At 46.1% G+C, this 16461-nt stretch overlaps 1 protein-coding gene across 5 annotated transcripts; it reads right to left on the bottom strand.

Moving 5' to 3' along the window:
• Nucleotides 1-3346: 3346 nt before the first annotated feature.
• Nucleotides 3347-14988, bottom strand: UBL7 (ubiquitin like 7). 5 transcript variants are annotated; one of them, XM_066635544.1, is made up of 11 exons: nucleotides 14886-14988; nucleotides 13069-13314; nucleotides 11923-12042; nucleotides 11493-11575; nucleotides 11259-11343; nucleotides 9800-9857; nucleotides 9155-9288; nucleotides 7581-7630; nucleotides 5452-5619; nucleotides 4572-4694; nucleotides 3347-3942 (listed from the first exon to the last, which is right to left on the bottom strand). In XM_066635544.1, exons 1-11 carry the CDS (start codon nucleotides 14947-14949, stop codon nucleotides 3805-3807), a joined length of 1269 nt encoding a protein of 422 aa, XP_066491641.1. In that variant the 5' UTR covers nucleotides 14950-14988; the 3' UTR covers nucleotides 3347-3804. The 5 variants fall into 5 exon arrangements, with proteins under 5 accessions (XP_066491641.1, XP_066491642.1, XP_066491645.1 ...); XM_066635545.1 differs by having other exon boundaries at nucleotides 14898-14988; XM_066635548.1 differs by lacking the exon at nucleotides 14886-14988 and adding an exon at nucleotides 14603-14876.
• Nucleotides 14989-16461: the final 1473 nt, after the last annotated feature.

Genomic DNA, 16461 nt, shown 5'->3' with positions numbered 1-16461 from the left:
ATGGCAGAGACAAGATTTAAACTGGGAAGTTCTGTAAGTCTCTTACAGCACAATCCCAGGCATGCCTACTCAGAATTCCTACTTTCAATAGGACTTACTCCCAAGTAAGTGTGTATAGCATTGCAGCCTTAGCCACTGTGCTACACTGGCTTTCACTGTAGCACAGGGGTGGGCAAACTTTCCACTTTAGAGATCCTGGACCTTTAACAACTGTGTAGGAGAGAAAATTTCAGCAGGTGCAGCTTGTCATCTGTGACATGACAAGGTGCACCTGCTGAAATTCCTGCTTCTATACCATTGTTAAAAGTCCAGGATCCCTAAAATTGAAAGTTTGCCCACCCCTGCTGTAGCACAAACCTTGTCAATTCTACATCTGTAGTCTTTTGAATGCTTCAATTATTCAGGAGGTGGAAATACACTATTTAAATACTGTATATAAAAAAATTATTACAGTGCAAGGATTTCTTCTTTGGAAAGAATTCTTGCTTCCTTCAACCAAAGCTGCATTTTTCACACTTTGTCCAAATGGGCCTTGAGGAGAGAAAGAGGCTAAGAGGAAAGAACTAGAGCCCCAGTTCCCAAACCGTGGGTCAGGACCCACCAGTGGGTCCTGACTCAATTTTTGGTGGGTTAAGAAATGACAAGCTAATAGCTGACAAGGAAAATGTATTGAGCCCTATGGAAACTGAAACAGAGCAGCATGTTTTCCCATAAGTAGGTGACTGTGCCTTTGAAGGGCAGTTCTAGAGCAGTGGTGCTCAAACCCTGGCCCAGGGGCCACTTGCGGCTCTTATGGATCCCAACTCTGGCCCACAGGAAGCCCCCCAGACTCCAACAAGCCTCTGGCCCACCAGAGACTTGCCAGAGCCCATGCTGGCCTGATGCAACTGCCCAACGCTAGCTGGGGGTCAAGTTTTCTCTCCGCTGCTTCAGGTCTGTGAAGCAGTAGCTGCAGCAAAGAAAAGGCTGGCCTCGCTTTGCACAAAGCCTTTTATAGGACTTGAGCTACTGCAAGACCTTCAGGTCTCTGCGGCTGCAGCTTCAGGCTCTCTGGGGTTGCCCGCATGCTTGCCACTGAAGAGAAGAACAGTGAGTCTCGCTACTCTGGAAGCACATCCCTGATTGTCTCCTGATTACATTATTTTAACCACCCCCATGTGCATCATTGCCTCTGAACAATTTATGTCTCCATGTGTTTTATTTCTGGGAAAGAGGTGTTTTCCCCCCTCTTTTCTGATTTGGTTTGTATGTTTGGTAAAGGCACATCCCTGATTGTCCCATGTGCATCACTGCATCAGTAAAATTCATTTATTCATGTAAGTTTCATCGCTAATTTATTCATTTATGTAAATTTATTCAAAATGTAAATATAAATTAATTCCTTTATCCCCAGCCCCTGGCATAGTGCCAGAGAGATGATATAGCCCTCATGCCAAAAAGTTCGGCACCCCTGTTCTAGAGGAATGCAACACCACCAGAATGGTCCCAATCCAATGGACTCGGGCCCCAACAAACTCTCGAGAAGGCAGTCTCCCCCTCTCCAAGGTCACAAGGAAAATAATAATACATTTTCCTATGTATTAGTCCTATGGAAAGTGGAACTAAGCTACACATGTGCATGTACTCATGAGTAGGTGACCATGACTTGGCTTTCGTGAAAGCCAGGCAAAGGGAACACAGTCACTAGAATGGTCTTGATGTGGTAACCTCTTGTACAGCTGGGTGGGTCTCGATAGAGTGTCATTTTGAAAAGTGGGCCTCAGTGCTAAAAAGTTTGGGAACCACTGAACTAGAGATAAATAATGCTAAGGGTGGCCCAATAACTCATGGTACCTGAGGTAGTGCACCAAATGATCCCCTCCCCTTATGTGCTGGTGCACCAGTTACCATCACTGCTCCTTTCCCCACTGTTTTAATTCAAAAAGAGGGACACAGTGGAAGAGTGAGAGGAGAGTGGTGGTCTAACCCATCATATTCCTCTCCACACTTCCTCTGTTCTTTCTTTTTCAATCCAAGGGAGCTGGAGGAGTGATGGAGGTGGGCAGGCGGGGGTAAATGTGCATGAGTACATGCAGGGACACATACTCCCTGCCAATCCATTGCCTGAGACAACTACAAGTCAGTCTCAATGATGAGCTAGCTCAGGATAATGTGATATAAGCAAATATACGCTTATTTGCACTATTTATAGTGGACCGAAAAGTCAGATTTTTTTAAAGCATACACAGCCCAGTATGAAAGAAGGCTGCTGTCTTAGATAACTTTTTTTCCTTCTGCAGCAATTAATACAAGGGAGTCTCACCCAGGGCATGGGCTGAAGACAAAATATCATGGATAATGTTGTGGGAGAATTCCTTCAGACTGAATCAGCTACCCCTTTGCTTGTGAACCGAGCCTCAGCAAAGCTGGAGAGCAATTACCTTCTCTTTGAAACATCTGAAATCCATCAATGTACCCTCGCCCCCTCCAAATCACCTTTCCTGACATTCTACTTCTAGGCCATTGCTATCTTTCCAGTGCCCAACCCTCTTCCGCCCCCGTTGCAGATTCCTTCTGAGGGCTCAGAACTGAACTTTATAATTTCACTGGAATGCAACTCCCCCACTGCGTACCTGGTTCTTCAGGTAGTGTGATCTCTGAACAAAAAGCAGCTGGAGGGAGAACAATTCCTACTCTTCTCTTATGTCCTGCTACCCACCCACCGACCAACTGACCCTTTCTCCCTCCCTCTCTCAGCTTGTCCAAGCATCCAGCTGGAACATTCATACAGTACTGCACTGACTCTGGGGGAAGAGCGCCCTCTGCTGACTCAATACCTTTTCCAGTATTCCACCTTTCCAAATCCAAGACCTACATTTAACTCCTAGCTACAACATGGGACCCACTTTATTTTCTATTTTTTCCCCACCTTTTTAATATTCCCCTCCCCCCATAAACCTATATGGTGCCCTTCTGATAAAGACAAATATCTAAAGTAGCTAACAAATCTATATTAAAAGGAATCTCTCTTTCTCCCAGTTTGCTGGATCAGATCAATAAAGTGTCAGTGGAAGCCTCATGGTTTAGAGCAGTGGTCTCCAAACTGGAAACTGCTTTGTTCCAAAAAAGCCATCCTCATCCTGAGTGGTGCTTGTTGTTCTATCATGGTTTCTTTCAAGTTGATCTGGGCAGGGATGTAAAATGGTCAGTGCTGCTCAAGGGGGGGGGGGGCTTTTTCCAAACCCCAGGATCTGGCCTGCAGACTGGAGTTTGGAGAGCTCTGGTTTAGAGCAGCTAGAAGGTGTCTGCTAGACACAAGAAATCCCTACATCAAAACCTGAATGAAAAGACAAAGCAGATGAGGAAGGGCAGCTTTAATGAAATAAAGAGACATCAAGCAAACTTGACAGAGCTGGTGAGAATGGCAGGAACAGAACCACCGCTAGAAAGGGGGCAAAGCTTGCAAGCTTATTCAGAAGATGAAAGAAACCTCATTGCTCTGCAAGCCCTTCAGACTGGGTGGAACCTGATGGTCTTTAGAGGGGAGTATTGGCAACCCAGTCTGGTCTGTAGTGTATATTCCTTCCAGACCGATTGCTGCAAAAGGTAAATTCATCTTTTCCTGTACCGGAGTGAGAGTCTCATCACAGTTCTTCCATCACAAGATAAAAGCAGGTGCGGGAAAGATTCCAGACTGCTTGAGGCAAGAATGATGAAGCAGGATGAAATGGTGAGCGGTGGACATTCAAGGATTAGGAGAAGAGCATAAAGATCAGACACATAAAATAACCCTCCCATGTCCAAAGGTCTTCCCAAACAGGAGCATTAGGGGGCTCCTCCTGCAAAGATGAGCTCCAGGGCAGCCTGGATGTCCCCACCAGTGGCCTGCAGTGCTCGGAGGCTCAGTTCATCGTCATGAATGCCCATATCTCGCAGCTGTTGCAGCTGTGGCTGCCACTGGCTCTGCAAGCAAAGAGAGCAAGACACACAGTTATCCTCAGACAGAGCTGAGTAAGTTGGCTGGTGATGTGGCGAACAGGGTTCAAATCCCTGCTAAGCCACAAAGCTCGCTGGAATGCTTGGGAAAAGCCTTTATGTCAGTCTAGCCTTTATTCACAAAGGGAATAAAGCTAGTGTGGTGTGGTGGCTAGTGAGAGTCAGGCTGACACACGGAAACCAAGGTATGAAAGATCTTGGGTGGCTTTGGGTGTGTCATGCAGGTCAACCTACTTCACTGTTAAGGGCCCTTCTAAATGCTCCTGCCTTACACAGCAGTTAATTGCCTGTGCTCAGGATGTTATCTTACAACAAACCTCCCCCCCCCCCCCCGCAATCATGCCCCACCCACCAGGAGCTCCTCTCTTGCATAAGCCCTTCTGCCATTGTTCTAAATTGCTACCTCTACATGTATCAAGATGCATCTCAAGATGTATGTACATCTTTCTGGTTCTCCAGCCCCCTTCCACCTGGGGCATCTTTCTCAAGGATTGTCAGTGTAGGGGCTGTCTTGTACAGTGTGTTGGACAATTTAATGTGATAGGCAAAACATCACCCAGGTCTTCCTGGGAAAAAACAAAGGTTGGCTTACTAACCTGTAGGTTTGGCTGTCCAGAAGCCTGTAAAGCATGTTGTAGGGCCTGGCTGAAGAGGTCATTGGTGATGGGCGTTCCTGATTGGACACTGGAGGACATGGGAGATGTGCCTGAAGAATGTCCCTGGAAAGAAGAGAACAGTACGGGGTCAGGGATGCTCTAGACACCACTCTCTGCTCCTCCATACTTCCTCTTCTAGGGAGCGGCGAGAGAAAGAGCAGTAAAGGCAGACAGATGGAAGCTGGAGCCAATCCCTCAGTTGTGAAGCAGGATGTGAGAGCAAAAAGATTAGGAAGTGCAAGGCCATGCACTTGCATGGCCTTTAAGTAAGACCAAAGGCTTGTGTTGGATCCAGGAGATCACTAAAAACAAGTGCAGGGATCTAACAAGGGTTTGATGAAATCAGAACAGCAAAAGAGGTGAATTATTTTGATGGAAGATGCTGGATGGAGTTGAGAATATGAAAAGCCACAAGGAAAGTTTCAGTAGTCAAGGTGAGAACTGAAGTTTTTGCTAAAGCGACTGACAGGAGGGGCCCCTCTAGGCTCATTCCTTGATAAAGTTATAAAAAAGTTACAGAACAAAATGTCAAACATTTAACAACATAAGTTGTTAACAACAAACTTTAACACAACCTTTTTAATCCTTTAACACAACCATGGTCTTCCCACCTAAACATGTTAAATTGTTGGATTACTGCTGGCCATGAAAATCTACAGAGATACGGGAGGGACTGTGTTTTGATAATGTTGGGGAGGGTATAAGGTGCTAGAAAGTGGTCCTGTACTCTGGAGATCTTTTGCCACAGCTCTCAATTAAAGGCACCTGGGCTGAGAGGGTGCCCATGGATGTCTGTCTACCCTCATGTACTTCTACATACCTGTGTCCCGGGGGTGGGAGTGTGTGAGCTGCTCTCTGGGGTACTAGCCAGAGCCAGGGCTGTTGCCAATTCACTCTGTGTGATGGGTCGAGGACCTGCTGCCCCAGTGTAACCGAGGGATGCTGGGCGGGATCCGGAAGTGCTGCTAGAAGGAGTGGTCCTGGTGCTCTGTTACGGAAGAGCAGAAATTCTGTTAAGTGCTGTTTGCAATCACACATATTTTTACTCAATTCTTAACACACTAATTCTTGTTCTCATTGAGAAAAGGATCATGAGCCAAGAGTCCCTTTGTAAAGAGAAGAGAAATATATGCTTTTATCCCAGGGATTATTGGAAGCATTCTATCCCCCCGCCCCCGGAAGGGATAGACTACTTTCTCTGTTGAAAGACTGCACAGAGGAATTCTGAGATATTCTCCCAAGATTTCATGGAATTTGTTCCTCTTGGAAAAGAAATATTAGGGGAAAATACTCCTGAAACAAATGACTGCAATCAAAATGACTTGAGAGTTGCAACCCCTCCCTGATTAAAACAGGCTATAGTAGTGGTTCTCAAACTTTTAGCACTGGGACCCACTTTTTAGGAGAATGTGTTGGGACCCACTGGAAGTTGTGTCAGGACCGAAAATGACATGAACAAGCAGGAAAATTTTTAACAATCCTAGGCTGCAATCCTACCCACACTTACCCAGGTGTAAATCCCATTTACTATCATTGTTAAAAGCATATACATAGTCGCCTGTTAAAAATACAGATCTGTAACATTTCCTCAAATCCAATCACATACAACAGTAGTACCAAGTCGAATATATTAAAAATAAAATAATGAAATGAATGGGGACCCACCTGAAATTGGCTCACGACCCACCTAGTGGGTCCCAACCCACAGTTTGAGAAACACTGGGCTAAAGAGTTTGGGGCTTTGTGGTTTGGAAAAAGATGACTAAATGGGGAGACATGATCAAGGTTTTACAATACAGTATTGAATTTATAACACATCAAGATTTAGATCCAGAGGGAGAAAGGAAGGGAGAGAGAAAGGGAGAGGGAGATTATTTTCTCTAGATCCAATAATGCTACAATTTGGGGGCACTCACAAAATTGACTGGCAATTCATTCTAGACAGACAGAAGAAAAGTACCTCTTCACACATCACAAAATTGATTTATTGAATTTGTGATGGTCACTAGCTTAGATGGCTTCAATTTGAGATGAGACAAAATCTCAGAGATCTACCAATGGCTCTTAATCTTTTAAAAAAATCAGATCATGGCTATAAACAATATTATTAGTCATAACGGCTACATCGAACCTCCCAACTCAAAGGAAATGTGCCATTGAATATTAGTTATTGGGAGGGAAACAGTGAGAGATGCAAGGTCGTAATGTACTGCCTGGTATCGGGGCAGTGATGTCACTTCTAGGTTCTTTCTGAGGTCACTTGCTGCTGTGGCTTCACATGCCCATCCCTTTCCCTTTTGAGGCTCCCAACCTTCAAAGGGAAAAGGACGGGGTGTATGCCAAGCCACAGTAGTGCCTTGCCCTCCAGGGAGAATCTGAGCAGAGGCGCCTGGATGAAGCCTGGGGGCAGTTATGCGATCCCCCGGTGCAGTGCCCAGGGCACTTGCCCCTCAGGCTCCACCCAAGTTATGCCTCTGGGTAGATGCTTAGCGAAAATGCTGGACTAGTTGGGTCTTTAGTCTGATCCAGCAAGCCTTCTTACAGTCTTACAAACAGAACTCAAGCAAACGTGCACTACTGATTTCACTAAGACAAAACTAAGGAATGGAGGGCTTCAACACAAAGCTCACCGAGTCGTGTTAAAGTACATATTGTGTTCTACACACTTTTGTGCTGGTGTGGTTTACTCACAGTCAGCACTATGGAAAGCACCTTTCCAATGCAGTGAATCAAGCTGACTTTTCTGGAATTCCATAACTTAACCCTACCTACATGACAATGCGCCTTTGGCTAACAAGTCACTGCATTAGAAAGGGGGTACGGAAATGATTGCATAACAAGATGGACAGATGTCCATTGTATGTTGCAGGTCACTCCAGTTTCCAGACTTCTATTTTAGAGATGCCTCCAAAGTGATGTCCACCCAACTCTCTTGGCCCTTGACTTTACCTGATGGAAATCATCTTCATCATCAGAGAGACCTTCAAACAGGAAACCACCTGTCCAAGAGAAGAGTCCACAATAAAGCACAATCTATCACAAACTCACGTTCCATTACATGACAACTGCAGCACTGAGCAACAGATGTTGAACCACTAGTTTTACCATACATATATCTCAGAGTAAAATTCTAGTACGTTTCCCCCTGTTTTGGCATCCCTATCAGGGCTTGTCCAAGGTCTCTTGGAATCTGATGCGCTGTAACAAATGCTGTTCTTCCTTCACATGGAGATGCACCAGTTTCTGTTCCTTGCACTCCTTGGAGATGCTCTCTAGCCCACCACTCTTCTCTCTTCCACATTTCCTCTTCTACCTGCCCTGCTCTTCCCTTTCCATTTCAGGGAGCAGAAAGAGGAGCAGTGGGGGAGAGTGGGTGGACAGAGGTGGATGTACCACACCAATCTTTTGACTGAACCAAAAGCCTCAGATGACCTCACAGATGGGTTGGGACTGATCCCCAGGGTCAATGAAGAACAATTATCTTGCCCTTCTCTTTACCTGGAAGCTTGATAATCAGTGACCACTCTGTTGAGAGTTGCCTTCGCTTCCCAGAACCAACCTCTTGTTTGGGATTTGGCAAGAGTACTTGCTTTGCATGCAGAAAATCCCAGGTTTGATCCTAGACATCTCCAGACTAGGAAAGATCCCCATCTGAAATCCTGGAAATATTCTGCCAGTGAGTAGGATAATACTGAGCTAGATGAACCAATAGTTGGTTTAATGGAAGGCAGCTGCATGTTCTCTGTGCCTACTGGGCACAGAAAATAGGAACATCAAAAGTTCTTATTCAATCCAGATGCCTTGCCTTCAGAGGTATTTTATTCCTACCAAATTACACCTATGTCCTTCACTATTATGGTAAAATTTAAGGTAATGTACAGAAAGATGGAGAAAGCCCACCCTGCATACACCTCAGCTGAACTTCTGCTAGCAATGGTATGCAGAGCAGGGTCTCCTTGGAAGACCTCAGCAGGCAGACAGGCCAGTCTGGCAGCAGGCAGTCCTTAAGTACACAAGGCCCAAACCAGAGGAGACCCAAAATGTAATAATGAGCACTTGAATCGGACAGGGAAATTCATGAGATGCCAGTGCAGTTCCTATAAGATTGGATGCACATGCCTAGAGATGTGCCTTTTCACAATGTACCTAGTATGCATTGTTACAATGACTGCTTCCTGTTATAATTTGTTTTATGCTCCGTTTTGATGACTGGACAGGCAAGACGTCTTTCTCTCTTGTATCCCACCAAAACTCACAAGATTTAAGTTAGTCCCGATAAACTTGTCTCATTAAAACTTGTTCGGCCACAACAGTGACAATTCTCCTCTGTGCCCCATATGAAAGAAGCCCTTGAATGTGGCTCTGTGATACTAGATGCCAGTGATGGACAGCACTTTTGATCTCTGGAGAGTGCCTAGCAAACTTCTTGTTTGCTTGTTGCTGGTCCTTGTTGCAGGTGGTGGCAGCAGCTTCTGCTGTTTCTGCAATACAATCTCTATGCCAGGTTGGAATGCAGCACTCACCTGGCATATCCCGGTAGGAGCTAGAAGGCATGCTACGGGATGAGGTCTCTGGAGTGGGCAAGGGTGTGCTACCTGCCACAGAATGAAGAACCAGGATGATAGCATTAACCAAAGCGGGATGAGTTGGGATGAGCCTAAAAAGAGAAAACCTGGTGATGAGTGGGGAGAGGCTGGGGATGTTGAAGCATTAAAAGCCAGGGTTCTATGCTGGTTCAGATTCAACAGGGTGTTGTACTTCTGAACTCTCCAGTCCAGAAACAATAGTTTAGGAACTGGTTTTGAACTGGTTCAGAGATATTTCCTAGCCTTGCAGCACCACTTTTAGATTTTCCAGAGGATTGGGGTGCACTGACTTGCTTATAATTTTCTAAGATAGGAGACCTACTCCTGCTTAGAAGGAGAAGCCACAAAATGCAGGAAGACTTTCAAATTCAAATAATTCCTAATAGCAGTTCAATAGCTGCTATTAAACTATTCAATAGACATGTTCAACAGCTGACAGCTACATGGGGAAGGCTCAGAAGACCAGCTAGAACAGCAGGTCTAGTTTGGCCGGAAAGGAATGGAAGAACTCGCCTCTTGCGTATGAAGGAGGCAGGCAGTGTTGAACCACAGGCTTTGGTGTGTGCTGATCTGCATACTTACGTGTCCAACATGGCAGGGTCAGCAAAGACAGAGAAAAGGTCCTTATCCTGCAAGACTCCTGTCAGACACAGAAAGCATCACAGTCAAACAAAGAAATCTGGTGAGAGTTTGTGTAGTACAGTGGCTAAGAAACTGAAGCTGCAAAACAGAATGCCCTTGGTTCAAATCTCACTTTTGCCATGAACTTACTACAGCTGCAAGCCTATACACACTTATCTGGAAGTAAGACCCCCCCCCCCAAACTCAATGGGTCTGGCTTCTGAGCAGACATGCAGAAGTGTGTGCTGTAGGTCAGGGGTGTCCAAACCCCGGCCTGGGGGCCACTTGCGGCCCTTGGGGACTCACAATCTGGCCCGCAGGGAGCCCCTAGTCTCCAATGACCATCTGGCCCTCCAGAGACTTGCTGGAGCCCATGCTGGCCTGACGCAACTGCTCTCAGTGTGAAGATGACTGTTTGACCTCTCGCATGACCTGTGGGACGACGGCTCCCTCCACTGCTTGCTTTTTCATGTCTGCGATGCAGCAATGGCAGTGAAGGAAAGGCTAGCCTTGCTTTGTGCATGGACTTTTATAGGCCTTGAGCTATTGCAAGACCTTCATTCATTTATACAAGTTCCATCTCTAATATATTCATTTATGTAAATTTATTCAAATTTGAAATGTAAATTAATTCGGCCCCCCGACACAGTGTCAGAGAGATGATGTGGCCCTCTTGCCAAAAAGTTTGGACACCCCTGCTGTAGATGGCTATAGCAAGCCACTCTCTCCCAGTATCGTCTTCCCCAGCAGCAATATGGGGGTAATAATACTTCCTAATTTATAGGGTTGTGGTAAGGATTACATCAAGTTCACAGGTTACGTACTTTACACACTCAGAAGGTATTGTAAAAATGTTAAGTATTATTACTAAATATGTAACATCATGTCCACCAATAAAAAAGGAATTAATTTTAAAAAAAAAACCTTAAACAGTACCTATAGGGTATGAAGGCTGATTAGACTTCTCACTTTTCCTACACAACTGAATTAGAAAGGTTGAGGGGAGGAGAGAAGTTGGGAACTCACAGAATTCTAGTTCCTTGTTATTAATAAGTCATTTCTGCCCAGCGTTGCATATACACAACAGGGATCAAACATGTACACCTGAGGGCTGGGCAGAAATGGGTTAATATTTACTCATTCAGTGACATTAAAGTGCATGCAGATTTACAAGATGGAAGAGAACTGCTCCCTGCCCCAAGGAATGTACAATCTAAAAGTCAGAATCAAAAGGGAAGAAAATGGAGGAAGAACATGCTGTTAATGGAGTAACATGTACAGTATAGAGACAAAGGGGATATGGCAGAAGATTAATGAAAAAGGCGGATTGTGAAGACGGATTTGAAGGAAGTAGGAGAGGTGGCATCACACAGAGTGATCCTGCTTTTCCATACAGAAAAGCCCCTTTGGTTCAACTCACCCAAAGCAATGGGATCGCTGCTTAGGCCAGGCGTAGCAACAATGATCTGATCCAGTGACTCCTTATTTCCTAGCATCTTGAAGACCTGCATGGGCAACACAGAGGTATAAGCCACATCACGCAAGGAATCCACAGCGGAAAACCCAAAAACCATTTGCACACCTGCCCATTATCTGTTCTTCCCACTGTCCTGTGAAAAGGGCAAAATAGGTTCAGGAAGCCAGTCATACTCACTGAGTCTCTGAAGACATGACTGCTGTGCAAGGCAGTGTGTAGGACCCGGAACTCTCGTACAGCTGCAACTTTATCTACAGGCTCTGGGATAAGGAAGGGAAGGACACCATCACACCTCTGCAGGAATCACCCAGATCAAAATCATACATTCACTTGGTGACCTTAGGTAAGCCCCCCCTCTGAAAATCTCAGGTGTTGCGGGGGGGGGGGGATAACAGTGCCTCACAGGACTGTTGTGAGGATTCCATCAAGATAATACATATGAAGTGCTTTGCATGCTCAAAAAAATGCTAATCAAAAGCATCATCAAGAGAAGGAATTGTGCAGACTGGAAGAGTTCCTTTGCTTGGAACTAACTGTTCCTTTCCCCCAAATTAAACTGCTTACTACAACCTCAGCATACCAATACTGCCCCTCCCAAGATTCTCACCTGGTTTCTGCTCTGGCTCAGGCCAGGACTTGCGGAGGACATGGACCGTTGAGCCTGACTGGATCCCATAGAATTCAAGCGTTTGGTCATCCCGTAGCTTGCGGCCACAGTAGATCAGATCTGAAAGACAATTTAGGCTTGTAGAGGAGGCTGATATATCTGTCGATTAATATGGTCTTAGCAGGCCAAGGAAAAGGTAGCAATATACTGTATGTTCTCAGAGCACTATGGCTGTGAAAAAGACTACAGACAAGAATCTGAAATGAAACTTCTTTCTTCCCAGACATACAAAGGGGAAGCCATCCATATAAGTTCCCAAATATGAAGGAGCTTCAAAACACAGGCAGTGCTAACTCCTAATAGATGTCCTCTGCACTGGTTAGGGCAAGTCTTGAATGCTTGGCAATCACCTTGGTTCCAGAAGTCCCAGAAATCTCAGATGAGTTGCCAGTTTCAGGATCCTAAGCAGGGCTTTTACAGGGCAGAATTCAGGTCATGGGAAGAAGGCAAGAAGGCAACTTGACTGAGAGTTTCAGAGGAGACTGGGGCAGTGTATCTGCAAGAAGCCTGCTTCTAAAGGCTTGTATGGATCAGAAAGCCAGGCTCAGTTGCAGGGATTGAAACAAAAGACAAGGGAGATTCCTGAATAGGGGTTTCCAGGGTGATAAATGGGCAGAAGGGTATTGGAGCCTCAGTAGGTGAGAAAGTATTACCTAGTAGAAATACAAAGCAGACAAAGATCTAAGGATGCTTATTCAATCAGTGGCAAGGAGTTGTTTTGATTGCATTAGGGTGGAGTGGGCTTGGTCCATTCAGATTCACATTATCTTATCTTAGGAACTTTGCCTGGCTAGGTGGCAATTCTCTTTATTAAAAAGTCAAAAGCAATGCATGCATTTTCCATTTTCCCAGGCTAGTAAGCCCAAGGTTCTAGTTGCCATCTGTAAGGAATAATCCCTCTTAAATTCAAAATGGAGGGAGGAAGGCTTCTTTGGTAACAGGTAGTACAATGTTCTTTCCACTGCTGGCCAGGCCACCACAAGGAAACCTTGCATGCAGCCTTCCCCAGCAATCAGCCCCACAAACAAGTGATAAAATTATGCCCTTGAAATTTCCTATATCAGGCATATTAAAATAGTGGCTTACCAATGAGTTCTGGGTCAGGGACAGACTCCTGTAGCTTCCCAGTGATGAGCTGCTTCAGGTATGAGATGCTGCAGCCACCCAAGGGGCACTCACCCTGCTCCGTTTCCGGCAGCCGCAAGATTGATTTGGGTGCCAGGGGCTGATCAGCAAGTTTCACTGCAATGTAATACTCAGAGATAGACATGGTGTCAGAGTCACTGGGACAACTTGCTTCAGTGAGGGCCCAGTCTGAGCTCCAAGTGGAATCTGTAATGGGAACCAAAGAAAACAGAAGGGCCCGGTTTGATTCAGTTTGCACTGATTATACCTGCAACATGTTTTTCGTCTGGGATTTGCAGGAAGACCAAAATGAGATTGAAAGAATTCTTGCTAGCTCTCCAACCAAAGCAGTGGCATGGAGGGAAAGTTAGCCAAGATGGTACAGTAATAGACAGAATGGTGGATATGTACCAAGCATACAAAGCACTCAGCTACAAAGGTCAGAGTTGTTATGAAGATAAAATTGGATCACTCTTGAGCTCTTTGGAGAAAAGGATACTACAAAACACAGAAATCCATACAGTCTTGTGAGGTGGGACTTGAAAAGTCAGATATAAGCATTTCCATTTGAAGGGGAAAAAACCCCAGTGACTTCTCCCATGGTCATGGGATGAATTCCTTCCAAAAGAGAGATACTTTCCCCCTTGCCCACATACTGCATACACACACAATTGTATTCCATTATGGAACAGATAATGATGCATCATAGAATTCATGATTGAGGTTTGCAATATATGGGATTTCTCAGGACACAAACATATAATAATAGTAATAGTAATAGTAATAATACAGGTATTTCTATACCGCCTTTCTAGGTCCTCAGATTTCTCCTCGGACTTTATTCAAGGCGGTTTACATGGGCAGGAAATTTAAATCCCGGTAGGGATTTTTACACTTTGAAAGGTTCTATCTTTCAAGAAACCACAACATTCAGATGTTTCTTTCTTGATCTGGCCGCACATTCTGGCCTCCATCCTCCCATGCTCAGAGCAGATGGAATAATTCGGGTCAGCTTCTCAGCTGCTTCAAGGTCGCACAGTGCCGGCAACCTTCGGATGTTATCTTCAGGCAAATGGAGGCTCAACCCTCTAGACCAGACCTTGGTACCCCCTGATAATATTCCTCTCAGAGGCTCTGGATAATGGGGTGCTAGAGAAAGAGTGTGGTTTCTCCAGCACTGGGAGACTTAGTTTCAAAACCCCACTTACAACATGGCATTGAGTCCATCATCATCTTACAGTTGGTCAACCTCACAGGGCTGTTGTGAGGATACAAAGGAGAAGAAGGGAGTACATATAACAAACACCTAGAACTCCTTCAGGGAAAACAATGATGGAAGGAGCCATTTCAAGAAGGCGCCATCCAAGACACTCTGGGGTCGGAGGGAACAATCCTGAGCATGTCTACTCAGAAGTTAGTCCCATTACAGTCAATGGGGCTTACTCCCAGGGAAGTGTGGACAGGATTGCAGCCTCAGAGCCAATTCCAGGCATACCTACTCAGAAGTAAGTCCCACTGTGGTCAATGATGCTTACTCCCAGGTAAGTGTGGACAGGAGAGCAGCCTCAGAGCCCCATCCTCCGCATGTCTACTCAGAAGTCAGTCGCATTACAGTCAATGGGGCTTACTCCCAGGTAAAAGTGGGTTGGACTGCAGTGCCAGAGACACCAACTCGCCCTGCGTGCAGACCAGCACAGAGGAGCCTCCACACAGACCCGCCATTGGGGGGGGGGGAAGAAAACGGTCGAAGCCTCCATCACTTCCCCCCCTCCCTTTACCTGAATGTTTACCTCCAACCGTCTCCGCCAGCCGGAAGCGCTTCCCGGATCCCGCGCGAGGCATGCTGGGGATCGTAGTCGCACAGAAGCGAACCCTCTTACATCTCTTAACAGTCAAGCGGCGCGCGGCGGCTCAGCCTCTCTTAATACGCACGCGGCCCCGCCTTTAGGGCAGACCATACTACAATGCATTCTGGGAGTTGCAGTTCCAGCCTGGAAAGGGTGTGACGGTTACCCTAACGGCCATTTTGAAAATTTGAAAAAAAAAATGGGTACGATGCGTTTTGGGACGTCAAAAGAACTAGGAAGCGTAACGAATCAGGGGAGTCCAGGGGCGGGGCCGTATTGACGGAGACCAATAGAACTCGAGAGCGCGGCGAATCAGAAGAGAGGAGAGGTGGGACCATACGGAAGGAGACCAATAAGCTTGCGAGGTGAATTTAAAAAGAGATTAGGTGGGCGGTTATTGTAGGGGGAGTTTCTACCTGTTTCTCCTCCCCCTTTGGGGCTGGCCTGACTGGGAAGCCTATGAGGGGCGTGGCACTGACCTTGACCCGGCTGGGTGAGCAAGGTGGCACCTCCCCCTAAGGGGCGTCAGGCCCAGCGGCCCCACCCCTGCGGCTGGCAGCGAGAGGCTGTTGCTGCTGCTGCTGAAGCCTGGACTGCCCAGCTGGGCTCCTCAGGCCAGGGTGTGGGAGGGAGCCAGGGCTGTCTCGGGCTCAGCCTGGCAGCAGGAGAGCTCCCACTGCCCGGAAGGGGCTGAAGTAACTCTGTGGAACCAGAGTGTCGTTAGCCTGTGGAACTCCCTGCCACAGGATGTGGTGATGGCATCTGGAATAGGTGCCTTCAAAAGGGGACTGGATGGATTTCAGGAGGAAAAGTCCATCACAGGTTACAAGTCTTGATGGATATGTGCAACTAGGGGACATCCACTGCCAAACATCCAGGGGATGTGAACTGTCAAAAGAAAATGTTTCTTTACCAAGCAGGTTAATTAGCCTGTGGAACTCCCTGCCACAGGAACCAGGGGGCACCTGCCAGCATGGAGTGCTAGAACAGGCAAAAGGAAATAATAATTTACCCAGCATGTGAATTAGCCTGTGGAACGCCCTGCCACAGGATGCGGAGATGGCATCTGGCCTGGATTGTCGTACTTCTTTAATATTGGCCAAGAGTCAGTCATCAGTCCTGTTGTATGAACCTTAATGACAATCCTGCTCCAGCACCACAGTCCATAAAGGCCACCACATGCAAATACAATCCTTGGTGTAACTCCAGTGCGTTGGACTCATACTATATTCCTGGATTGTAGGAATCCTCATGGAACAGTTTTAGCCAATAGTTTATACCCCATGTTCCAGCCTCTAAAGACCCCCTGCTAAATAGTACCCATTTCAGACGACTATATAATACCATCCATAGGAGGCATTATACAGCCATATTAATTCTATTCTCTAATATTCAAACACACCTTAAGGACAGTTGTCTAACATTTGACTACCAGCCAGTTGTGCTACTGGCTATGTAGTAGTCCCTATTGCATAGCCAGGGCTATGGTGTTTTAATCTAAGTAGAT

This window comes from Tiliqua scincoides, chromosome 8 (genome assembly GCF_035046505.1).
Source record: "Tiliqua scincoides isolate rTilSci1 chromosome 8, rTilSci1.hap2, whole genome shotgun sequence".
NCBI lineage: Eukaryota > Metazoa > Chordata > Lepidosauria > Squamata > Scincidae > Tiliqua > Tiliqua scincoides.
Note: the sequence above shows the minus strand (reverse complement) of the source record. Positions and strands in the feature narration are given on the sequence as shown.

Coding starts and splice junctions, on each gene's coding strand:
- UBL7 (XM_066635544.1), bottom strand. CDS start 14,949: ATGCCTCGCGCGGGATCCGGGAAGCGCTTCCGGCTGGCGGAGACGGTT. Junction 5,620..7,580: donor ATGAAGATGATTTCCATCAG/GTAAAGTCAAGG, acceptor CTTCCGTAACAG/AGCACCAGGACCACTCCTTC. Junction 3,943..4,571: donor CTGGACAGCCAAACCTACAG/GTTAGTAAGCCA, acceptor CTTTGCTTGCAG/AGCCAGTGGCAGCCACAGCT.